This window comes from Coregonus lavaretus, assembly GCF_964263955.1.
Source record: "Coregonus lavaretus genome assembly, chromosome: 1".
NCBI classification, from domain to species: domain Eukaryota; kingdom Metazoa; phylum Chordata; class Actinopteri; order Salmoniformes; family Salmonidae; genus Coregonus; species Coregonus lavaretus.
In genome coordinates this window covers 21,577,389-21,603,431 of record NC_139988.1, presented here as the reverse complement: position 1 = coordinate 21,603,431, position 26,043 = coordinate 21,577,389, and the positions used below count along the sequence as shown (strand labels likewise).

Sequence of the window (26,043 nt, the reverse complement as noted above, 5' to 3'; positions counted from 1 at the left end):
TCCCTTTGCAGAAAAACAGCCCCAAAGCATGATGTTTCCACCCCCATGCTTCACAGTAGGTATGGTGTTCTTTGGATGCAACTCAGCATTCTTTGTCCTCCAAACACGACGAGTTGAGTTTTTACCAAAAAGTTCTATTTTGGTTTCATCTGACCATATGACATTCTCCCAATCCTCTTCTGGATCATCCAAATGCACTCTAGCAAACTTCAGACGGGCCTGGACATGTACTGGCTTAAGCAGGGGGACACGTCTGGCACTGCAGAATTTGAGTCCAGTCCCTGGCGGCGTAGTGTGTTACTGATGGTAGGCTTTGTTACTTTGGTCCCAGCTCTCTGCAGGTCATTCACTAGGTCCCCCCGTGTTCTGGGATTTTTGCTCACCGTTCTTGTGATAATTTTGACCCCACGGGGTGAGATCTTGCGTGGAGCCCCAGATCGAGGGAGATTATCAGTGGTCTTGTATGTCTTCCATTTCCTAATAATTGCTCCCACAGTTGATTTCTTCAAACCAAGCTGCTTACCTATTGCAGATTCAGTCTTCCCAGCCTGGTGCAGGTCTACAATTTTGTTTCTGGTGTCCTTTGACAGCTCTTTGGTCTTGGCCATAGTGGAGTTTGGAGTGTGACTGTTTGAGGTTGTGGACAGGTGTCTTTTATACTGATAACAAGTTCAAACAGGTGCCATTAATACAGGTAACGAGTGGAGGACAGAGGAGCCTCTTAAAGAAGAAGTTACAGGTCTGTGAGAGCCAGAAATCTTGCTTGATTGTAGGTGACCAAATACTTATTTTCCACCATAATTTGCAAATAAATTCATTAAAAATCCTACAATGTGATTTTCTGGATTTTTTTTCCTCAATTTGTCTGTCATAGTTGACGTGTACCTATGGTGAAAATTACAGGCCTCTCTCATATTTTTAAGTGGGAGAACTTGCACAATTGGTGGCTGACTAAATACTTTTTTTCCCCACTGTACACTGCTCAAAAAAATAAAGGGAACACTAAAATAACACATCCTAGATCTGAATGAATTAAATAATCTTATTAAATACTTTTTTCTTTACATAGTTGAATGTGCTGACAACAAAATCACACAAAAATTATCAATGGAAATCAAATTGATCAACCCATGGAGGTCTGGATTTGGCGTCACCCTCAAAATTAAAGTGGAAAACCACACTACAGGCTGATCCAACTTTGATGTAATGTCCTTAAAACAAGTCAAAATTAGGCTCAGTAGTGTGTGTGGCTCCACGTGCCTGTATGACCTCCCTACAACGCCTAGGCATGCTCCTGATGAGGTGGCGGATGGTCTCCTGAGGGATCTCCTCCCAAACCTGGACTAAAGCATCCGCCAACTCCTGGACAGTCTGTGGTGCAACGTGGCGTTGGTGGATGGAGCGAGACATGATGTCCCAGATGTGCTCAACTGGATTCAGGTCTGGGGAACGGACGGGCCAGTCCATAGCATCAATGCCTTCCTCTTGCAGGAACTGCTGACACACTCCAGCCACATGAGGTCTAGCATTGTCTTGCCTTAGGAGGAACCCAGGGCCAACCGCACCAGCATATGGTCTCACAAGGAGTCTGAGGATCTCATCTCGGTACCTAATGGCAGTCAGGCTACCTCTGGCGAGCACGTGGAGGGCTGTGCGGCCCCCCAAAGAAATGCCACCCCACACCATGACTGACCCACCGCCAAACCGGTCATGCTGGAGAATGTTGCAGGCAGCAGAACGTTCTCCACGGCGTCTCCAGACTCTGTCACGTCTGTCACGTGCTCAGTGTGAACCTGCTTTCATCTGTGAAGAGCACAGGGCGCCAGTGGCGAATTTGCCAATCTTGGTGTTCTCTGGCAAATGCCAAATGTCCTGCACGGTGTTGGGCTGTAAGCACAACCCCCACCTGTGGACGTCGGGCCCTCATACCACCCTCATGGAGCAGACACATGCACATTTGTGGCCTGCTGGAGGTCATTTTGCAGGGCTCTGGCAGTGCTCCTCCTGCTCCTCCTTGCACAAAGGTGGAGGTAGCGGTCCTGCTGCTGGGTTGTTGCCCTCCTACGGCCTCCTCCACATCTCCTGATGTACTGGCCTGTCTCCTGGTAGCGCCTCCATGCTCTGGACACTACGCTGACAGACACAGCAAACCTTCTTTCCACAGCTCGCATTGATGTGCCATCCTGGATGAGTTGCACTACCTGAGCCACTTGTGTGGGTTGTAGACTCCGTCTCATGCTACCACTAGAGTGAAAGCACTGCCAGCATTCAAAAGTGACCAAAACATCAGCCAGGAAGCATAGGAACTGAGAAGTGGTCTGTGGTCACCACCTGCAAAACCAGTCCTTTATTGGGGGTGTCTTGCTAATTGCCTATAATTTCCACCTGTTGTCTATTCCATTTGCACAACAGCATGTGACATTTATTGTCAATCAGTGTTGCTTCCTAAGTGGACAGTTTGATTTCACAGAAGTGTGATTGACTTGGAGTTACATTGTGTTGTTTAAGAGTTCCCTTTATTTTTTTGAGCAGTGTACTATCTCTTCAGCACTAGATTGACCCACTATTTTTAACAACATAGATTAAGTTTTAAACCAATATTATAATTTGCCAATTTCGTTAAAGGAGCTACAGTATATGAAATATTTGTGCATTGTAATTTCAGATAAATATATCTACATTAATAGCGGAATGATAGTGTGAAAAATAATTGCTCCACATTTTTTGGGGCCCACACAAAATTGCATTCTAATGGTGCAGCCTTCTTATTGGACCGTCTCTTGTTGTCAAATTGACCTGGGCCAGCAAAGGGCAAGTGTCCAAGGTTGTGTTGAATGCAAGCTGTGTTGTTGCAATTCTCCTAATTTCAACAAGGGGCCAGTGTTTAACATAGTGATCCTTTAACACTGTGACCAATATAACATCTCAAACACGATCAGATGAAAAAAAAAAACGTACTTTGCTGATGCTATCAGCTCGTCACTACAGTGAGAGTCCTCAATGTCCATCTGAACGACCAGAATATGGAGGGACGGACCAGAATCTCGTAGGAAGCCGCTAAAGCAGTCAAGGAGAGAGAATGTGAGAGTGATGAAAACAGGTAGAGAGAAAAACTTGTGTATAACTTGTGGTGTTAAGATATAGTGGTGTTGTACCGTATCTTGCTGCAGAAGGAGACCTCTGTGTCAAATTGGTGAAGGGACAGCAGGAGGAAGGTTTGGGTGTGCAGGCCCAGAGCGCAAGCCAACCCTCGCACATCATATTTGGTAAGCAAACTGGAGAATGTGGTGACCTTACAAAATGGATGAATAGACAGTTTTGGTGAAGTAAACTGGTACTATAAACTGTACTAGTATTATTTGGGTTCACAAGTTCACAACTAATTATATGTTACTCTACTTACTTCAATAAACTTGCTGGAGTTTTCTGACTTGTTCAAGTGGCTCTTCATGAAGTCCCTTAGTGAGTGATTATGCTGTTGATGAAAGTACATCTGCTGAAGTCTCTCTTTCTCCTGATTTCCAAGGTCTGTATACTTCAGTCTTAGCACTGAGTCAGGTGTGGCACAATTCAACAGGAAACCCTTGGCTGATTCAAATACCTTCTCTTCCTCATCTGTCCCTTTAGACTGACTGTTTCCTGTCTCCACATCATCTTTGTCTGCATCCATTGCCATGTAATCATCATCTATTTCGCTATTGGTAGGTGTACATGCCGGTTCTCTATCTTGATCATCTACCACCTCCATGAGAACATCATCCTCAGTCTTATCCATTGAAATGTTCTTCTTCTCTTCGTCATCAGCATCCACATCCATAACACAAGGATCAGCCCCTTCTTTCTGTCTGTGCTCACCTGTCTCATTTGCGTCCACGTCCTCCAGAGGCTCATCGCCTTCATCCTTGTGTTGCTGATCCACAGCCTGATCCCTCTGCTGTTCCCTACTCTCCAGGGCCTGCAAGACAGCACTGGCACAGGCATCCCCATGGAAACCAACAAAAACATCAGACAGTTGGAAATCTTCTGACGCCGCAGTGCCAGAGAAATCCTGCACCCACTCTTTGAGTTTGGCCATAACCCTGTGCTGCCAGGGAGTCAGGTCTGTGCTTCTGTCCACCCTGTGTTTTTCCAGCCTGTTGATGAGTGGCACTGGGAACTGTGTGTAGACCTTCATCTGGTCTTCTACCACCACCAGCCTGAAGTCTCTGTGGACACGACACTTTACCCTGTGGGATCCCAGTCCCAGATCCACATACTGCTGCCCACTCAGATAGACGTAGTACTGGTTCAAGGCATCGTACAGGCTCTCATAGAGATTCTGTAGGTTCAGAAGGATGACAGTACGGCCTGTTTCCATGCAGGTCTTCACCCGGTTCACGTTACGGCATATCTGGGCATATTCCTGATCCTTGGGAAAGCCTGAGCCAAACACAATCTCAGGGGATGCATAGTTTGCCTTGGCAAAGACTTGCTGCTGAAGGATATGGAGGGCTGCGTTGTTGGTGGTGAGAAGAAGGAGGTAACGGCTTTCTTGGTTGTTGTCTCGGGCAAGACTTTGTTCAACCATTTGCAGAGTGCTTGGTCTGGGAACTTCTCTGAGGTTCTGGGAGACATCTTGGAAGAAAATGACAGGATCAAAGTCTTCAGGTTGTCCACTGAAGTTACGCAAGATGGCTTCCACCAACTGTCTGTCGTTTGGTTCTTTTTCTGAAAATTTGACTATGGCAAAAAGCATTTTCACCAGACTGTAATAGTCTCTGAGACCAAAGAACTGGTTCTTCGCTGTCTCTTTACAAATCTTCAAAAAGGCCTTCGCTAACAGCGGAAAGAGGTGTTTGATTTTCAGAAGAATTGGGTTGGAGGATGAGCAGATCCCTTTGGCTGTTTCCACCAGCTCATTCTCACTCGGATCCCACCGAGACACAAAGATCCCCCTGTTCATCTTTGCCGGGTCCAGAGCCCAGTTTGATATCCCAACAAACCCAACCTTCATGTGCGGGTCTGGCCTGTCATTGTCAATGCAGCCATCCTCCAAGAGGGGATGAAGGGTCTTCAAGGGCATCTGTGGGGAGTCTTCTGCTAACCCGATCTCATCCAGCACCACCACCGACACATACTCATCCATGTTTTTGTCTTTCTGGAATCGGGCACAGTTCCTGAAGGTTCCGATGATGCCCTCAGGGCTGGAGTGAGGACTGCACTGGAAGGAGACCATGTGCACCTGCTTGAGCTTCTGGAAGAGCCTACAGTGGGATGCTTGGCCCTGCATGGCGTCAGCAACCACAGTCTTGGCCAGAGACTTGGAGCTCCCTGGTTTGCCAACCAGAAAGAGTGGGATCCTGAGCTCAATGCAGACCACCATGAGGAACACGTTCTCTTTAAGCGCTATGTTCTTGGCCACTGTCTCCCTCGTCTCTATGTTCGCGAGGAAGAAGTCTTGACATGACGAAATCACCTGCTGCAGTGATTCTGGGGTGTTCAGCGGTTCTGGGAAGTGTCGACTGATAGCTGATAAGTACTGGTACTTTGAAACCAGAGATGGGTAGTAGCACACTCCCACTGCAAGTGCCAGGCACTTCAAAGTCCTCTGAACGCTGGTGAGTTCGTTGGAATCAGGGAACAGGTCATCGCTATGGTGGTAAAACCATATTAGCACCTTCATGGACCTCTCCACATCTCTCAGACTCACAAAACTGCACTCATTCTTTCGATTGCGCATGTAACTTTGAGAGGCTGCCAGCACACCTGATATTACATTACCACAAGCAACAGGCAAATCATGATCCTTGGCTTGCTTCTGGACAATTTGTCTGATGTAGGAGAGCTCAGTGGAATTGCTCAACTGGCCAAAGTCCCAGACCAAAGGAGCCATGCTAGGAGGCAGTGGATGGACCCGGTACACTAGCTGCCTCAAAGGGACTTTGCCAAGACGGTCTTCTGTTTCTCCTGCCTTCACTCTGTATCCCAACCCAGCACGTTCCAAGCGTTCCACCATTTCAGGAGAGTGCCTCCGATAAGGGTTGCAGGCAGCGATTATCTTCAGGCCAGTGTTCACCTTCAGGGGACGTCCTTGCACAGTTCTGTCACACAGAACTTCTTTTATAGCAAAGATGGATTCCGTGGTGTTGGCTTCATCGAAAAACAAAACAGTGTCCAGTTTGTGTGTTCTCAGGTTTATATCTGCCTGTCTCTCTGCCTCCCTCACCTTTCTGTAGATCATCTCAGCTGTGGTTCCTCCATGCACTTTGACCAGCTTCATGTTTTCTATCTCTCTGTCTTCCCTCTGGAGATCACAGAGGAAACGGACCAATCGGGTCTTCCCACAGCCGGTCTCTCCCATGATGATGACGGGGATTCCACAACGGAACCTCATGTGAATGGCTAGCATCTTCATCACGTTATCAGCGGTGAGCTCATAGGTCGGGTCTGGATCAAATGTCCCCTTCATCATCCCTTTCTTGGCACCAACAACACATGAAATCCTCTTGATCTTGTCTGCTCTGGGCAAACCGTCAAAGTCTTCAGTGAGTGAGATCCCTTGTCGCTGAAGGCCCTGTAGAAGTTCATGAGTCATCACGTCTCCCATCAACACTGTATGACTCTGAGGATCAACTGCATTGAGAGTGTTTCCGCCAGGACTTCTCATCACATGAAAGCTCAGGAATGACATCGAGAAGCGGTCCGCATTGAAGAAAATGTATGGATGAGACTCGCATTCCCAACGCTTACGAATGGTCAAACGGGCCAGAAGGTCATCTTCTTGGTTGTCATCAAGGAGCAGAGCGGGACTCTGGTCAGAAGTGTCCATAGACGGTGAAGCAAAATCCCGTGCCATCCGGATCATGAACTTCACTATGAAGCCCTTGAAACCCCGCAGGTGTTCAGCAAGGAAGTCTGGGTCACAGAAAACTGACTTCTCACAGTCTTTCAACTGCAAATTCAGGAACCAGGTGAAGTTTTTGAGCTCAGCCCATGACGGATCTTTCAATCCACAGTTTGCCAGAAGGTGATGTAGACAGTCAATAGGATCCCCCTCTCTGGAACCTTCCCGGTGGTAAAATGGATCCAGGTTCTCATTTCTGTTGAATCGTTTCAGGAACTGATAAGGCCTCTGAATACCTCCACTGGCAAACTCCTGCTCGTCCATCAATGGGTCCAAGGTTCTCCTGGTCCGAGTGCTCTGATTCGCCAACAACAACTTCTTCACCTCCTTCGGTGGTCTGCATTGGATGGTAGGTAGAATGTCAAGAAGTCCAACTCTCATCTATGGAAAAAATAAGACCACATTAGATATATGAAGAAGGATATTCCAAAAGAGGTCTGGGTAGTATTAATAGAAGTAGTCGTGAGTCCTACCTCCTTAGTGTGTGGTTGATTCTGAAGGGTTGCGTATGGTCTCAGAACCTCAACCGCTATCAGATGAGCTACATTTCTTCTCCAAAGCATTCCCTTGTTGTCACACAAACATCCCAGAACCAGTAAGTGGAACAGGAACTCTTCTAGACCGGCATTAACCTGAAATTCAACAGAATCGGCTTAATTGATTCTCTGCAAAGTATTACCATGATCTTATGTGCACAAATAGTGACAGTTTGATCCTTATACACGATCATTACACAGAAAAGAGACAGCTGTAGACCTACCGCAGCAGTGTCGATGTGAAGCAGAACAGGGTCCTGCTCTCTCAACGGTGCCAGCCTCTCTGACAGGGTCTGTATCAATGAGTCTAGATCAACCCGTGGCTCTATCAGTCTGATCCTAACATGCTGGGCCTTGGTAGAAGTCTGCGGGAACTTCTCAAACAGTCGGTCCACATAAAGAGATTTCCCTATTGCAAAAAATAAAAGAACATCATATAGTATAAGGTAAATACTTTTTATAACACAAGTACATTCTAGTAACTGATAATACAATATTGAATAAAATGTGTATTTTTCCTTACCAACTGCAGGGCGAGCGGACGAGACAACCCAGACGGACAGTTTGTCTGGATAGATGTGTGAGATAGAGTTGTGTTGGAACGGAACAGTAAAGTGGTGACGGAGATATCTTCTGGCATTCTCTGCAGTGATGCCCACTCCTGCCTGTACTTTGTGGTTGCTGAAGAAAGAGGGCACGTATCTGTGCTGGTGCATCACTGGGCTGGCCATCACCAGGCGGTAATGGGGGCCCGCACTTCTCTCCAGGTCCTCGAATAGCTCCCCAACGGCCACACTGACTTCGTACCCCAGCAGGCCTGGGTTGACCAGGGTGTAGATCCTCTGCTGGCTCCCTACGGCACCATCGCCCCGGCCCAGGGCTCGACTGAGGAAGATCTCCACCTGTTCCTCTGTGGTGTCCTCTCTGCAGACCAGAACTTCATCAGTGGACGGCAGAGGCTGCTCTGGGCTCTCCATGTAGAAGGACAGAGTGGTGCTCAGGACCTCTGTTGCTGGGCAGAGGACGAGGTTGGGCTTCCCTTCTTGGAGTGCAGGAGGCAGCTTCCTCTTGATATGCTGTTGGTTCATTTCTGAGAGGCAGGAGAGGAAGCGAGCCAGAGTAGTGATGTCTACATGCTGTATGAGGTACCTTGGCATGTCCTCTTTAAATCGCCTCCACAGGACTTCCAGACCTTCCTCAGCCTCCTCCTCCATTGCATCACTCTGGGCTATAGATGAGCGTTCTTCTATCTCCTCATCTTCCTCAGTATCTGAGAACTCAATCATATCCCTGACTTCTTCAACATTGCTATCGATATTTTCGTCATTGTACCCCCATCTTTTGTCAACGTTGTGTCCAATTGATCTAAAGTCCATAGACTGTCTAGCATCATCTTCATCATCGTCTTCCCACACTGCTGGATTGCCAGACTGTGTCCCTGACAACACCTCTGTTACCGTGGCGAAGGCCTCTCTGACATCATTCAGCGTGCACCCAGCCTTGATGGGAGACAGCAGGTGCCACACCTGTTGAGGAACACAGGCCCGCCTCACACACACGCTGTAGATCCACCTGCACAGGTACATCACCTGCTCAGATGTGTAGTGGTTCAGCGTGTGGAATTGGGAACGTTTCTCGCTGATGAAAGCACACCATTCCTTATGGCAGGTCTCCATGGAGCGACACAGGGTCTGGAGCTGTTCTGTCACCTCCCCACTGTACACCATCTCTTTACCCCGCAGGGAAGAGAAGGTGACCCAAATGCATGGCTGCTTCTCCTGGCTACACTGTACCTGGGCTCGCCACTCCCGGAAAAGCATGTTGCCAGAAGACTGCATTTGGAGGAGGATGCAGCCCAGTCTCTGAACTCCCTCAAACACCTAGAGAGACAGGGAGTTGAAATATTTAATGTCAACACAAAATTGCATTAACTTTTCAAACAAATCAGTCATGTTGCTATTGTTATGTTCTTGTTGTGATACAGTAGGGCTGAATGGTAAAGGCATCATTGAAATCAACTGACCTGGGTGAACCTGTTGACTTGCTCCTTGCCATGCTCTCCTTTGGATGACATGAGCATCAGCTTATTCTGCAGCTCCAGTAGCTCCTCCAGGCTATAGCTCTTCACCTCGTGGTCCTTCCTCACGCTGACCACCAGGAGGCTCTGCAGACATCTCTACAAACAGGAAGAAGAAGAAGAAGAAGAAGAAGAAGAAGTGTATTTCATGGTTCCTTGTTGATTGATGTCAGATCTGTGTTCATTTGAGATGTTCCACTCACCCTGTCTGTGTGTGTCTCAGACCAGCCCACGTGGTATACCCCCTGTGCATTAATGGCCGAGGCCAGGGAGAGAGAGGACTGCTCCACAGACCCATGGGTCTCCCTCAGTCCCTTCAGCCAGACCAGCAAACGACTAGAGTCCCTCTAGAATACACATACCAGTATTTCAGTGTGAACATCATCAGGTTACTATACACACCCAATGATTACAGAACAGTCACCTTAGGTCTCCCCAAAAACAGGACAAAATACCTTTAATATTGAATTCAAAGAATGGAGAGAAATAATCACCAATTTGGCAGGGAGTCTCTCGTCTCTTTGTAGGGTGTCCCACACCTGTTTGGCAGAGGTCATGAACTCCTCAAACCCAGCGCTGGGGGAGAGAGAGTAGAGCAAGGGACTGTAGCCCATCACCGCATCGTGGAAACAGGCCACTCGGTCGATCTCCGTGTCATTCTCTCCAGCCGAGATGGAGGCCAGGTCCACAAACACTTTCACGTCACTCATATCTGTTGAATGAAAATAAACAGTAAAAGAAGAGACTTAGAACTTAATGGCTGAATGGCCAACCATAATGGCTGAATGGCCAACCATAATGCCTGAAATGGACAGTGGTGTTGGATCGTGGTGCTGGACAGTGGTGTTGGACCGTGGTGTTGGACCGTGGTGTTGGACAGTGGTCTTACTATTGAGTTGGTCCTGGACCCAGCTGACCAGAGTATGGCTCTCTAGGAACATCTCCAGACATGCAGTGTGCTGCGGGGTGACCATGGACAGCTGCTGCTTGGCACGGATGAGGTCATCACTGAGCGACCCCAGGACCCTCCTCTTGAACGAGTCGTCCTCCTGTATGTTACATGACACACTTAATTACAAAGTATAGAACTGTTATAGAATAGAGAAAAGCAGACAAGGTAATGTAGTATACAGTACACCTTCTGGCAGAAATTGCAATCATAAACATTAACAACGTTATTTCATATTAACAACACCATTATGAAACCTCTATGATAAAGATACTTTATTACCAGTTGGGTGAGACTGTGGATCTCACTGAAGTCTCCTCTAAGATCCATCCTCTCAGCGATCCTCAGGATTGCACTGGCCGAGGCTACTGTCTGATGGACCTGACGATACTCCTGGATCTGGCCCAGCCTAACCTCTACCCAGCCTTGCTCCAGTTCCTGGTACCCCTGCAGCCTCCCAGACATCAGCACCAGCTCCCTCCTCATCTGAATCCCCTCTCCCTGGTCCCCTGATGCTTTCAGTGCCTGGTCGATCTCCTCAAAGGTGGCACGTGCCCTAGCGATCCTAAGGCCTAGCTCACAGAAGACTCTCAACCGGGGTTTCCAGATTACTTGGCAGACCTGTGTGAGGGTCATTGGGATAGGGATAGGTCTAGTAAGGTCTTTATTGGCTACCTCTAAAGACCCTTCCACCCAGGAGAGAAGCAGCAGGTTACTACCACCCAGCTCGTGCATCTCCCTGGCCATCTCCAGAACCCCCTGGTCAGCGCTGTACCATAGAACCAGCCCTGGGGATGTCTGCTGCTCCTCCCCCTGCTTCATACAGCAGGGCTGGACCACCACCAGCATGTTCAGGCTGACTGTTTGGAGGTCAGCTCTGTGTTGGCCTTCCAGAGTGGAGATCTCTGGAGCTGATGGAAAGAGATAAACATGTTGAATCATACTGTACTACATCATAGCTGAGAGAATACCTTAGCCAACCATTCTCTCTCTGATTACTTTTTTTATTTTGAGATGACTTACTGCACCTATCTCTGTGACTTTGCATCTGTACAGTAGCTTATTACATTCTATTGTAGCTTATTACATTTTATTGTAGCTTTTTACATTTTATTGTAGCTTATTACAATAGCTTATTACATTATATTGTATCTTATTACATTTTATTGCTGAGACATTCTGTTTCTCACCTGTGATGTTCTCTGAGACCTTTCCCATCATCTTGATGAGCATGTCCACGTGCTCTTGTCGCTGGTTGAATGCCTGGAGGTCTTTCTCTCTTTGAGCCAGGATCACCTCAGCATCAGCAGGAACATTCTCCAATTTAGCATGCCTCTTATCTGTGGAAGAGCAGGATAAAATGCATTCATGGGGAGATAGCAAAAACTATTCCATAGCAATCTATGGATGGCTGTTATTTAACATGTTGAGAACATTGAACTTTGGCAAATCCACTACCATCATCTAAGTCCATGTATTGAGAGATATGAGGGCACTTACACTGGCGGTAGATCTGTTTGAACTGCCCTCTGTGTTTCAGGGTGGTCTGGAGATGTCCCACAGGTACATGACCCAGACACAGAGCCTCTACCAGGGAGGCCAGGGCACTCTGACAGCCTCCGATCACATCACCAGCCGCAGCATCCACCTGGAACGCCTTCCAGTCCCCTGGAAAAGAGTCAGGTACCTGTTAGCTATAGTTCAAGTATAAACCTCACATACCTGTATACACATTTAATGCAGGATCTCTAAAAATAAGGGTAAAACTTACTTGAACACTCCATCATAAGGCCTACATAAGGCTGTCATAATCATGTCAAAAACAGTAATGTTTAACATATGTAAGCAATAAGCATATATAAACCATGGTGAGCTAGTAAGCTACAGTACCTCTGGTGCATATCAATAGATAAGATTACACTAGTGGACATATTGTAACTATGACTATTCAGACTGATTGAGTGATTGGTGTACCATGAGACAGGAGGTGGTTGAGGGCAGACTGGGGGTCCAGCAGGTGACCAACAGGGTCGTTCTCAAACCGGGCCGCTGACTCAACCACGATGGAAGACAGGACAGAGGAGGGGGGCACCTTAGACAGGGGAGACAGCATCCGCATAAGGTCCCCCTCTTTCCCATCCTGAAAATGAGAAAGAACTCATCAATAACAATCACGATCATGTTCACACTCATTCACTCACTCACTCACTCGCTCACTCAATTCCTCCCTCCCTCACTCACTTACTCACTCATTCTCACTCACTCACTGAAAGGCTCACTCATTCACTAGTTGCACCCCTTCTCAAAAAACCAACACTCGATCCCTCTGATGTCAACAACTACAGACCAGTATCCCTTCTTTCTTTTCTCTCCAAAACTCTTGAGCGTGCCGTCTTTAGCCAACTCTCTTGCTATCTCTCTCAGAATGACCTTCTTGATCCAAACCAGTCAGGTTTCAAGACTGGTCATTCAACTGAGACTGCTCTTCTCTGTGTCACGGAGGCTCTCCGCACTGCTAAAGCTAACTCTCTCTCCTCTGCTCTTGTCCTTCTAGACCTGTCTGCTGCCTTTGATACTGTGAACCATCAGATCCTCCTCTCCACCCTCTCCGAGTTGGGCATCTCCGGCGCGGCTCACTCTTGGATTGCGTCCTACCTGACCGGTCGCTCCTACCAAGTGGCGTGGCGAGAATATGTCTCCGCACCACGTGCTCTCACCACTGGTGTCCCCCAGGGCTCAGTTCTAGGCCCTCTCCTATTCTCGCTATACACCAAGTCACTTGGCTCTGTCATATCCTCACATGGCCTCTCCTATCATTGCTACGCAGACGACACACAACTAATCTTCTCCTTTCCCCCTTCTGATAACCAGGTGGCGAATCGCATCTCTGCATGTCTGGCAGACATATCAGTGTGGATGACGGATCACCACCTCAAGCTGAACCTCAGCAAGACGGAGCTGCTCTTCCTCCCGGGGAAGGACTGCCCGTTCCATGATCTCGCCATCACGGTTGACAACTCCGTTGTGTCCTCCTCCCAGAGTGCGAAGAGCCTTGGCGTGACCCTGGACAACACCCTGTCGTTCTCCGCTAACATCAAGGCGGTGACCCGATCCTGTAGGTTCATGCTCTACAACATTCGGAGAGTACGACCCTGCCTTACACAGGAAGCGGCACAGGTCCTAATCCAGTCACTTGTCATCTCCCGTCTGGATTACTGCAACTCGCTGTTGGCTGGGCTCCCTGCCTGTGCCATTAAACCCCTACAACTCATCCAGAATGCCGCAGCCCATCTGGTGTTCAACCTTCCCAAGTTCTCTCACGTCACCCCCCTCCTCCGCACACTCCACTGGCTTCCAGTTGAAGCTCGCATCTGCTACAAGACCATGGTGCTTGCCTACGGAGCTGTGAGGGGAACGGCACCTCCATACCTTCAGGCTCTGATCAGTCCCTACACCCAAACGAGGGCATTGCGTTCATCCACCTCTGGCCTGCTGGCCCCCCTACCTCTGCGGAAGCACAGTTCCCGCTCAGCCCAGTCAAAACTGTTTGCTGCTCTGGCACCCCAATGGTGGAACAAGCTCCCTCACAACGCCAGGACAGCGGAGTCACTCACCACTTTCCGGAGACACCTGAAACCCCACCTCTTTAAGGAATACCTGGGATAGGATAAAGTAATCCTTCTACCCCCCCCCCCCCCCCCCAAAGTAAAAAATTAAAAAACATATTGTAAAGTGGTTATCCCACTGGCTATAAGGTGAATGCACCAATTTGTAAGTCGCTCGTAAATGTCAATGTAAATGTAATGATAATTCTGACCGTCTTCCTGTCAGCTTGTTAAGATGGACGCCACTAACCTGACAGATGTTCTTGATGGCAGAGTGACACAGTTCCTGAAAGCAGGTCTGTATGGTGGCATGGCTCTTCCCTATAGCCTCCAAGGATATCTCAAGGCAGCACACCACCACCTTGTCCTTATCACTTTCCTGTGGAGCAAAGAGAAAATGATTGACCTCAGGGAGATATAGGGCTGGGTCATTCATACTATGTGGTGCCTTTTGGACCTCGTAACTTTCAGAATAACATATTGGTCAAGATCAGAAAATGTAATCCGTTTTAGGTGCATAATCCCTTTGTTATTGCATAATCCTAACAGGGTGGATAATATGGTGGAAATTTGGAGTCTGAATTATCCATAGCTCTGTGGGTGATTGAGATTACGCTAGAATAATGGTAAACACGTGAAGAGGATTTTAACTTCTATATTAAATATATTTTAAAATTTTGAAATTTGATACATTTTCTTTATAATTTAGTCTAACAGCGTGGAAATGTATTAGTGAGACAGATTATCATCATGAAACATGAAAAAATAAATAAAACTGAGTGTTTATATGTATTTAGCTTTGCACCATTGTTTTCCCACCAAACAAATGATGACACATCCAGAATGTGATGTCATTGTGGGAAGGGGCTGTTTTCTGAAGGAGAATTACTACAAATTGGGTGGAAAGTGTTATCAGGGACACAGAAAATGTTAAATACAGTAATAAAAAATACAATAATCATGAAAAATAAAAGTTTTTGATTACAGAGATTTTAACTAGGACTATAAAATAGCAGAGGTGGGACCAAGTCACTATTATTCGAGTCACAAGCAAGTCTCAAGTCACAAGATCCAAGTCTCAAGTCACAAGATCCGAGTCTCAAGTCGAGTCCCAAGTAGATCGGGTCAAGACTCGAGTCAAGTCCAAGTATATGTGTATCGTAGGCCTATCAAACATGAAACAGAAATGTCTACGTGGTGCAATAAACAGTACGGGGATGGAATGATGAAACGCTAGCAATTCCTGTATTATTAGATGGAATATAGATTTACCACATAGGGCTTATGCATTTAAACGTGTGAAAGCGAGAGCAAACATTTCAATAGGAGAAAAAAAGCACTCTCCACTGGCGGGAGTTTGGAGAGCGCAAGTGAAGAGCCGCGCCTGTGGTGCGTCGTCGCAACAGTAATATTTCATTTGAAACAAATTCCAAATGCAAGCTTCATAAGTAAATGATAAATTTCATGCAATTGTTACATACCAAAATACCAGTAGGCCTATGCTAGTAATTGTTGCCCCATTGCTGATGAGCTTGCAAAGTAAACAGTTCATATTCTTGATCACCAAACCATTTTTGGAGCTGCATATTTATTCATTATGGCAATCCTCTCTTCCTATAATTTCATGTTTGCGCTGCACCCGATACTATTGCTGTACTGCAAATTAGCAATCTGTTCGCTAGCTCACCATCCGACCTGTGTTGATTGACAGTTTGCTGATGCCGAGTGTGCATTTCACTAGCCAATCTGTTGCAGGTTTTTTTGCAAGGGAGATGCTGCGGCTACTGTCTCTGGCTGCGTGGAGAGTCATCCACGTAGACTCTGTGCCACAAAATGAGTGCCAAAACATTACAAAACCTGGCCAGATCATTTCAAGTCATCAGTTTCAAGTCAAAGTCGTGTCCTGAGTCTTGAGGCTCCAAGTCCTCAAATTTGTGACTCCAGTCCAAGTCATGTGACTCAAGTCCACAACTCTAAAATAATGAAAGATTTAAAACATTGTATTATTTGACGGCTTATAATTCTCCTAGAAGTTGACAAATAACACCCGGGGACATGGCAAAAATGCCTACATCTACTGAAAAAACATTTTCAAAATGCATAAAATTCCCTTTCAAGATCCATATTTTTGTGTTTTTAAAGTAAAGGACACCTGACCTTATATTTAAAGCCTTTTGGAATCCACATTTTACTTTAAATAAGAAGTGATTTGGGGACAGAAAAGGCACCGCACAGTAGGAATGACCCGGCCGGTTTCCCTGACAGATTAAGCCTAATCCTAGACTAAAAATAATTCTCAATAAAGAATGTCCATTGAATTGTCTCCTTAGTCCCGGACTAGGTTTGATCTGTGTCTGACTGAATATGACCATTTTGTCCAGCTACTCTCAAATCTCAAACCTCTCTTAGGTTTCCTGAATGTGTGACCTGGTCCGTAGGCCCATACACTCACCCTAGAGATCCTCTTCCTCAGGTCTCTGTCCAGGCTGGACCTCCACTGGGCTGACACACTCTGCAGCGAGCATTCTACCCTCAGGAAGGCATCCCACATCTACCAACACAAGGTGAACATACACATACAAACATGTTTATAATTAACAGAAAACTGTGTGAATGTCTGGGAACAAATATTGTCTGCTAAGGTCTTGTACGTCTGCTAGTTTGGCTATAGTACCTCTATTTCTTTGGGGTAGCTGAGTGATTTGGACTGAGCTCCTTGTTTCAGAAGAGCATTGTGGAGAAGATTGTCTCTCCACTGGCTGAGATGTTGCTGCACATGGCCAAGCTTTTCATAGAGCTGGGACTGCTCAGGTCTCCTCTCCTCACCATCCGGAGTCTGGGGAGGAACACACACATCATTAGGTGTACTATTAGAGCTCAAAGAACAACAGCAAATTACCATATTGAAATTATAGGAAAGATAATTACCTCGTTTGCAAGTGCAGCATCCAGAATGTCAGCTACTTTCAGCACTAGTTGGAAGGATAGCACTGCCGCCTTGTAGAACGGGACAAGTCGCGCCATCCGGCAAGTGCTCTTCAGAACATTGATGCAACTCAAGAGGATGGAGTCCACAAATCCAGAATTTGCTAGCCTATAAACAAAAACCACACATACAATAGCAGAATAATATAACACTCAAAGGACTCACGCTCACAAATCTCAAATTCCAATACCTTTCCTTCTCTTCTTCAACTTTCTCCAGTACAAAGCACAGGATCTTTTGAGTAACCTGGAAGTTGAAATAAAAATGTCACAAATGAATATTTAAAGATCCACCACAATAGCACTACTCTTTAACTGAGTAATCTTATCAGACATTAATCATCCATAACTTACCTCTACATTTCGTTGTGTTTTCTTGTTATCAGTATTCTCCCCATACTGTCGAAGCCTGTACAGCAGGCTCTGGATCAGGTGTTCTGGAGGTATGCCCGTCAGGGTGGAGAATGCTGGAAGGTCCTCAGAGGCCACCAGGGACAGCCAGCTGGTCCAAACCAGAGGCATCTCTTTAGCCACAGAAATGTGATTCTGGATCAAAGTGAGCATTATACTGCAAAGAGGAAAGTGTCATCGATGTTATGCATATTTGAGGTCAATGTACTGTAATGTCTTTCTCCTGAGGTAAAAGCCGAAATGTGAACTAACTGGAATAATAGTCTAATTGAATACAGTTGAAGTCGGAAGTTTACATACACTTAGGTTGGAGTCATTAAAACTCGTTTTTCAACCACTCCACAAATTTCTTGTTAACAAACTATAGTTTTGGCAAGTCGGTTAGGACATCTACTTTGTGCATAACACAAGTAATTTTTCCAACAATTGTTTACAGACAGATTATTTCACTTATAATTCACTGTATCACAATTCCAGTGGGTCAGAAGTTTACATACACTAAGTTGACTGTGCCTTTAAACAGCTTGGGAAATTCCAGAAAATTATGTCATGGCTTTAGAAGCTTCTGATAGGCGAATTGACATCATTTGAGTCAATTGGAGGTGTACCTGTGGATGTATTTCAAGGCCTACCTTCAAACTCAGTGCCTCTTTGCTTGACATCATGGGAAAATCAAAAGAAATCAGCCAAGACTTTGGAAGTATGCTTGGGGTCATTGTCCATTTGGAAGACCCATTTGCGACCAAACTTTAACTTCCTGACTGATGTCTTGAAACGTTGCTTCAATATATCCACATAATTTTCCTTCCTCATGATGCCATCTATTTTGTGAAGTGCACCAGTCCCTCCTGTAGCAAAGCACCCCCACAGTATGATGCTGCCACCCCCGTGCTTCACGGTTGGGATGGTGTTCTTCGGCTTGCAAGCATCCCCTTTTTCCTCCAAACATAATGATGGTCATTATGGCCAAACAGTTCTATTTTTGTTTCATCAGACCAGAGGACAGTTCTCCAAAAAGTACGATCTTTGTCGTTGTGCAGTTTCAAACCGTAGTCTGGCTTTTTTATGGTGGTTTGGGAGCAGTGGCTTCTTCCTTGCTGAGCGGCCATTCAGGTTATGTCGATACAGGACTCATTTTACTGTGGATATAGATACTTATGTACCTGTTTCCTCCAGCATCTTCACAAGGTCCTTTGCTGTTGTTCTGGGATTGATTTGCACTTTTCGCACCAAAGTACGTTCATCTCTAGGAGACAGAACGCGTCTCCTTCCTGAGCAGTATGACGGCTGCGTGGTCCCATGGTGTTTATACTTGCGTACTATTGTTTGTACAGATGAACGTGGTACCTTCAGGCATTTGGAAATTGCTCCCAAGGATGAACCAGACTTGTGGAGGTCTACAATTTTTTTTCTGAGGTCTTGGCTGATTTCTTTTGATTTTCCCATGATGTTTAGCAAAGAGGCACTGAGTTTGAAGGTAGGCCTTGCAATACATCCACAGGTACACCTCCAATTGACCCAAATGATGTCAATTAGCCTGTCAGAAGCTTCTAAAGCCATGACATCATTTTCTGGAATTTTCCAAGCTGTTTAAAGGCACAGTCAACTTAGTGTATGTACACTTCTGACCCACTGGAATTGTGATACAGTAAATTATAAGTGAAATAATCTGTCTATAAACAATTGTTGGAAAAATGACTTGTGTCATGCACAAAGTAGATGTCCTAACCGACTTGCCAAAACTATAGTTTGTTAACAAGAAATTTGTGGAGTGGTTGAAAAACGAGTTTTAATGACTCTAACCTAAGTGTATGTAAACTTCTGACTTCAACTGTATATGCAGAGTTAGAAAGAGTAACATTTTTGTTATTTACATTTAATTTATTTAAGTTTTACTCCACAATGATACAATTATTCACAATACAAAATACAGATTTAAAAAGCACATTGTGGACCACTCAAATAGAGTTTTGAGACACTTTGAGGGATAATTGGACAAACCTCCTTTTGTCAGAAAAGCTTCTGATCCTCTCTCTGAAGTTGTTGAACTGAACATTTTCAAGCCCTGCCCAGTTCTCCTCCTCTATAGTAGGACCAAGGCTGCCAGCGTCTGCTCCCGGCTGTCTGAGCGTGTGCAGTAGAGGAATGAGCAGGGGAAGCTCTGACACCACCTTCTGCGCAAGGTGGTTCATCAGACCAACCACAGTACTGAAAGGGAACACATAAACGGTTGCAGTGTTAAATTAAGTGTACATATGTGATTATCATTTTGATATTTTCTTCAAGGGTTAGGTTAGGGTTAGTACAAAACAAAATGAATCCTAATGTGCATGCTTACTATTGCGGGGCTGTGAGATCATTCTGCAATCCCTCAATGCTTTTGTTGTCCAACGCAGTGCTCGAGGACACCAGACGACAAAGCTCGGCCCAGCCTTTCACTCCAAGATCTATTCCACAAGCTGTGCAGACCTTGAACACAGACAAGCCCAGCAGAAGAGGGTTGCCCTTTTGTGACGTTCCCTGGGACTCAGCATGCATGAGCTGCAGCAAACGCTCAGAAATCAACTCTGAAGCCTGTGCAGAAAGAGTAGAGAAAACTGTGGTGAATACAGTATCTACCCAGATTTACTGTCTCCTACAGTCATCGATTTTTTTATAAAAAATGTCAAACACTGTTGCTATACCAACCTTGATCGGTGGGGGTGTTGAATTGTCTGGGTAGAATACCCGCTGGGCAGCTGAGCTGAAACTCTGGTGAAGATGTTTTAAGTTCTTGACTAAGTGCTGGGTGCTCTCGTTCTTGGATGGAAGCCATTTTTGGAAGACTCTGTCCAGCAAGACATTAGCAGATGTTTTCCAGGCTTCTGAAATCTCCATCCCCTTTGTTTTAGTCCAACTTTTGAGCCAGCCTTGGAGAGACCACCCCTCCATCGTATTAATGTGACCTTCATAAAGGTGCAACTCTGGATAGAAAAATGACATTACAGGTAGTGAGGTTACATAGTAAAAAAAACAGTAGACCTGTCAAACGATATTAAAAAATATATATGATTTAAGAATTTGCTCAAATTGAAGTCTTGATTTTGTCAAAAGTAATGGTTAGTAAAATTTGGTAAATTGATAAATCACACTTCTTTAACCTCAATGTTAACTTGTTTTGACATGGTATTGTTGTTTTTAGCTGTTATCTTAACATCCCAAAAATATTATGTATTTTGTTTTCAGTGTATTATGAACGCTTTCAGACAATGCGATTAATCACAAAAAAAAAGGAGCCCTGAAAGCTACTAAAAGTTAACTCGAGTTAACTGATTAACTCTGATAGCTCTAAAAAAGACATGAAAATTAAATACAGTAGTACATTGATTGGTATAAGTTCATCACTAAATGCATGTAGGACACACTAGTTCTTACCTATTACTTGTGGATCGTATGGAATTTCAATATGCCTTGAGGCGATCTCCACACTCTGTTTCTGCCGTTGCTGCACACCATATTGGTAAGTCAAAATGTGTCCCCTGGTCATTAAGCTTTCTGCTACTGAGAGACTTGCTTCTATTAGATAGCCTTTTTGACAGTCCCTAAACATAGAAATATGCATTTATTTAATATGCTTGTATTGTATTTCATATATACAGTATGTGGTTGTTTGTAGCTTTGTATCAGACCCAATCAGAACATTATGCACACTCACATGAAATGTTCAATTTTCAAGGACATATATCCATTTCCGTGGTGCAACAACAGTGTGTCATATTCTCGGTTAAACCTGAACTTCTTGTCCAGCACAGCGTAGATATGAAAGGTGAACTTAGGAACCCCAGGAGGACACCTTACTGGGGACCGCTCTCTGTTGAAGTTGAGAGAATAAAACAACACAGATGTATTATTTTATTTTTTTGTAATACAGAAGTAGTTATGTTACTCATTGTTTTGAAGAGGAAAATATTTTTGTTGATTTTTATTATATAATATATATATATATATATATATATATATATATATATATATATACACACAGTGGGGAGAACAAGTATTTGATACACTGCCGATTTTGCAGGTTTTCCTACTTACAAAGCATGTATAGGTCTTTAATTTTTATCATAGGTACACTTCAACTGTGAGAGACGGAATCTAAAACAAAAATCCAGAAAATCACATTGTATGATTTTTAAGTAATTAATTTGCATTTTATTGCTTGACATAAGTATTTGATACATCAGAAAAGCAGAACTTAATATTTGGTACAGAAACCTTTGTTTGCAATTACAGAGATCATACGTTTCCTGTAGGTCTTGACCAGGTTTGCACACACTGCAGCAGGGATTTTGCCCCACTCCTCCATACAGACCTTCTCCAGATCCTTCAGGTTTCGGGGCTGTCGCTGGGCAATACGGACTTTCAGCTCCCTCCAAAGATTTTCTATTGGGTTCAGGTCTGGAGACTGGCTAGGCCACTCCAGGACCTTGAGATGCTTCTTACGGAGCCACTCCTTAGTTGCCCTGGCTGTGTGTTTCGGGTCGTTGTCATGCTGGAAGACTCAGCCACGACCCATCTTCAATGCTCTTACTGAGGGAAGGAGGTTGTTGGCCAAGATCTCGCGATACATGGCCCCATCCATCCTCCCCTAAATACGGTGCAGTCGTCTTGTCCCCTTTGCAGAAAAGCATCCCCAAAGAATGATGTTTCCACCTCCATGCTTCACGGTTGGGATGGTGTTCTTGGGGTTGTACTCATCCTTCTTCTTCCTCCAAACACGGCGAGTGGAGTTCAGACCAAAAAGCTCTATTTTTGTCTCATCAGACCACATTACCTTCTCCCATTCCTCCTCTGGATCATCCAGATGGTCATTGGCAAACTTCAGACGGGCCTGGACATGCGCTGGCTTGAGCAGGGGGACCTTGCGTGCGCTGCAGGATTTTAATCCATGACGGCGTAGTGTGTTACTAATGGTTTTCTTTGAGACTGTGGTCCCAGCTCTCTTCAGGTCATTGACCAGGTCCTGCCGTGTAGTTCTGGGCTGATCCCTCACCTTCCTTATGATCATTGATGCCCCACGAGGTGAGATCTTGCATGGAGCCCCAGACCGAGGGTGATTGACCGTCATCTTGAACTTCTTCCATTTTCTAATAATTGCGCCAACAATTGTTGCCTTCTCACCAAGCTGCTTGCCTATTGTCCTGTAGCCCATCCCAGCCTTGTGCAGGTCTACCATTTTATCCCTGATGTCCTTACACAGCTCTCTGGTCTTGGCCATTGTGGAGAGGTTGGAGTCTGTTTGATTGAGTGTGTGGACAGGTGTCTTTTATACAGGTAACGAGTTCAAACAGGTGCAGTTAATACAGGTAATGAGTGGAGAACAGGAGGGCTTCTTAAAGAAGAACTAACAGGTCTGTGAGAGCCGGAATTCTTACTGGTTGGTAGGTGATCAAATACTTATGTCATGCAATAAAATACAAATTAATTACTTAAAAATCATACAATGTGATTTTCTGGATTTTTGTTTTAGAATCCGTCTCTCACAGTTGAAGTGTACCTATGATAAAAATTACAGACCTCTACATGCTTTGTAAGTAGGAAAACCTGCAAAATCGGCAGTGTATCAAATACTTGTTCTCCCCACTGTATATATACACACACACACACAATCTACCGGTCAAAATTTTTAGAACACCTACTCATTCAAGGGTTTTTCTTTATTTTTACTATTTTCTACAATAATAGTGAAGACATCAAAACTATGAAATAACACATATGGAATCATGTACTAACCAAAAAAGTGTTATTATACGTTTTATTTCATAGTTTTGATGTCTTATTCTACAATGTAGAAATAAAGAAAAACCCTTGAATGAGTAGGTGTGTCCAAACCTTTGACTGGTAGTGTATATATATATATATTTTTTTTTTAAACAATAACAGCATGCCATAAACCTATTGCCAGCTTACCGACTTCCTCTACTCTTGGAATCCTTTTTGCCTTGATCTGAAGTCTGAGGACTCGGCTCCATCGACCCCTTCTCAGTCTTTTTATTTTCCGCTGCAGCTTCAGCATAAGACTTGGTGGTTGATTTGACTCCCCTTTCTACCTGGCAGGCTGCGGGACTCCCTGAGCTTTCTCCTGAATGTTGTACCCCTTTCTCTGATTCGGGCTTACTCTTTACCCCTTCGGTGGAGTTTGGATTCTCCCCCTTAGGTGGTTCTGATGCTGCTCCTTCACTGCCTGCTCCATCGCTGTTCTGAGTTTGCTGATTTATTGGCTGAGTGGAATCAGAGGGTTCTGTCTGTGTCTGCTGTGTGTTCTGAACAACTATAGGGGTCTGAGTTGCCTGGTTCTTGCCATTAGGTTGATTTGTTTGAGTCTGGGCCTGAACTCTCTTAGCATCCTTGACATGCGTTTGTTTTGTATCATTTGTCTGATGCATGAACTGGTCCTGTTGAAGCTGTTGTTGACTGGTTTCAGCTTGGTGTTGGTCTTGGTTGTGTTCTTGTGTCTGTGTTTCCATGGTTTGACACACCTGGTCGGTTTGGGTCTCCATCTCCTCCTTTCCCAGTGTACTCTGAGGATCCCTGTCAACTTGATTTTTCATTTCTTTCTTTTTTCTTCTGTTACCTCTCCTTGTCTTCTTCTTTTTCATATCCTGATCTCTCCTGGGGGACTTTTCTTGGCCCTGTTGATTAAAAGAAAGTCAACAATGAGCCATGACAATGATTAGGTATGTCAGTTTATCTTTTAATCGAAAAGATATGTACTGTTACACAAATTGTTTCATTGTTAATGATTATACAGTGAAAGGCATAAGCACACGGGGTCCCGTGTGGCTCAGTTGGTAGAGCATGACGCTTGCAACGTTGTGGGTTCAATTCCCATGGGGGACCAGCACGGGAAAAAGTACATAAATGTGTCCACTCACTACTGTAAGTTGCTCTGGAAAACAGCGTCTGGTAAATGTAAAAATTGGTGGTCACCTGCTGCTGCTGTCCCTCTGTCTGGGGTCTCTTGGTGACAGTGGCCTTCTCAGCAGTTTGGTCCTTTATGCTGTGCAGCTGCATCCCTGTTGGCACCCTAGATCCAGGGCACTGCTGGGACATGGACCCATGGTCTCCTTGGGGACTACTGTCACCTGAACCAAGCTCCATCTGCAGAGCTGCTGGCCCACCCACCAGGCCCGGGATATATTGCTCTGTGTGTTGTGTATCCTCTCTGGTAGGTTTGGACCTTCACGTTAACGACACTCTCTTCATCTCTCACTACAGATGGAGATAACACAAATTACATGTTCTAATGGAAGCATTATCTAACTACTTCAGAAACAAACTTACTGACGTGTATGACATTATAGGGAACAGGCAAAACAACAACAACTGCGCCAGATGCTCGTTTTGATACAGCCAGCCAATCCAGATAGGGAAAAAAAGTAATACAAATGCCTGGCGTTGCTGCCCTGCCCCATCTATAGCTGCAGTAAGATTACTTCCTCAATCAGTTTGTCAGATGGGAGTTGCCAAGCTTCTGTTTCCTCGATATCTCCGTTTTTAACTATTCATCTCCCAATTATGAGTATGGGAGTTATTTCCTGAGAAATTGCTTGCTTACTTACTTATTTACTATGTCATTAAAAATATACATTGTATTTCCCTCTAAAGATGTACTAGATACATGCTTATTTAACTCGTCTAACAATTGACCGTCTCTTTATAGACAAAACATTTTATTGAATATTTCTAATAAACGGTAACATCACAGCCTACAACTACAACAAGGTGTGAGAAAACAGGCGGCACTTCCTTACCTGACAATTGTGTTCTCTGCTACAATACTATTCAGGCATCTGTCAGAACCGTCTGTCGCGTCAATACAGCCACTACAGTAGGACACATTTGCCAATACCTTCTAACACTCACTTGCCAACAACATTCGTAAACTCCACCCTTTTCTTAACTCGAGGGATCTTCGCGAAAATATCTTACATTTTTAACTGGACATGTGTTAGCTACGAACGTAAAGTTATCTTCGTTTAGAGCGGGTAGGTCACTGTATGACAGTCCCTTATTCTTTGGCTTTCGGTTTCATTTCTTAACAACTGAGCATGTGTTTTTTCCAAAATAGAAACCTAAACATATTCACAGTCACGCCCACTATGATTTACACGCATGAATTAAAGCGCTTTTTCTGTTTATTTTGTTTATTATTTAACATTCATTAAACCGTAACTAAACCAGAATACCTTTATTAGGTCTGCAATAAGCAGCTGATCTAGGATATGCTTGACACCCCTAATACATGTAGGCCTATGACTATTCTCAGGTAAAATGCTGATTCCAGATCTGTGCCTAGGGGTAACTCCATCCTTTGGAGAATAGCTCAATAGGCTAATGATTGATAATATAATTTACAGATTCAAAGTAATTATATCAATAATATCATTCATATGCAGATGTGAAACTGTGATGATAGGCCAATACAATAGTACAATAAGACAATAATCAGATAAAAACAACAAATGACAAATAATTGTACTGTAAAATATAAAATCATCAATCAAGTCCTCACAGGAAACCCTATTGAAGCAAGCCACAAACTTGGGACATAGTCA

General features: G+C 44.7%; 1 protein-coding gene across 1 annotated transcript in view; it reads right to left on the bottom strand.

Moving 5' to 3' along the window:
* rnf213b (ring finger protein 213b) overlaps positions 1 to 25,540 on the bottom strand; it is a 106,278-nt gene extending 80,738 nt beyond the window's left edge. The window contains exons 1-28 of the mRNA XM_084162822.1: positions 25,240 to 25,540; positions 24,416 to 24,697; positions 23,396 to 24,117; positions 21,141 to 21,296; positions 20,861 to 21,027; positions 20,135 to 20,409; positions 19,785 to 20,020; positions 19,448 to 19,654; positions 17,390 to 17,603; positions 17,227 to 17,282; positions 16,979 to 17,144; positions 16,725 to 16,886; positions 16,503 to 16,601; positions 14,301 to 14,429; positions 12,420 to 12,585; positions 11,946 to 12,113; positions 11,636 to 11,785; positions 10,728 to 11,356; positions 10,386 to 10,545; positions 9,991 to 10,208; positions 9,700 to 9,843; positions 9,443 to 9,595; positions 7,943 to 9,299; positions 7,644 to 7,828; positions 7,357 to 7,515; positions 3,404 to 7,264; positions 3,156 to 3,292; positions 2,959 to 3,057 (exon numbers count right to left, since the gene is read on the bottom strand). Coding sequence (XP_084018948.1) covers positions 2,959 to 3,057; positions 3,156 to 3,292; positions 3,404 to 7,264; positions 7,357 to 7,515; positions 7,644 to 7,828; positions 7,943 to 9,299; positions 9,443 to 9,595; positions 9,700 to 9,843; positions 9,991 to 10,208; positions 10,386 to 10,545; positions 10,728 to 11,356; positions 11,636 to 11,785; positions 11,946 to 12,113; positions 12,420 to 12,585; positions 14,301 to 14,429; positions 16,503 to 16,601; positions 16,725 to 16,886; positions 16,979 to 17,144; positions 17,227 to 17,282; positions 17,390 to 17,603; positions 19,448 to 19,654; positions 19,785 to 20,020; positions 20,135 to 20,409; positions 20,861 to 21,027; positions 21,141 to 21,296; positions 23,396 to 24,117; positions 24,416 to 24,586 — 10,346 coding nt within the window. The 5' untranslated portion in view covers positions 24,587 to 24,697; positions 25,240 to 25,540. The remainder of the gene's footprint in view (positions 1 to 2,958; positions 3,058 to 3,155; positions 3,293 to 3,403; positions 7,265 to 7,356; positions 7,516 to 7,643; positions 7,829 to 7,942; positions 9,300 to 9,442; positions 9,596 to 9,699; positions 9,844 to 9,990; positions 10,209 to 10,385; positions 10,546 to 10,727; positions 11,357 to 11,635; positions 11,786 to 11,945; positions 12,114 to 12,419; positions 12,586 to 14,300; positions 14,430 to 16,502; positions 16,602 to 16,724; positions 16,887 to 16,978; positions 17,145 to 17,226; positions 17,283 to 17,389; positions 17,604 to 19,447; positions 19,655 to 19,784; positions 20,021 to 20,134; positions 20,410 to 20,860; positions 21,028 to 21,140; positions 21,297 to 23,395; positions 24,118 to 24,415; positions 24,698 to 25,239) is intronic.
* Positions 25,541 to 26,043: the final 503 nt, after the last annotated feature.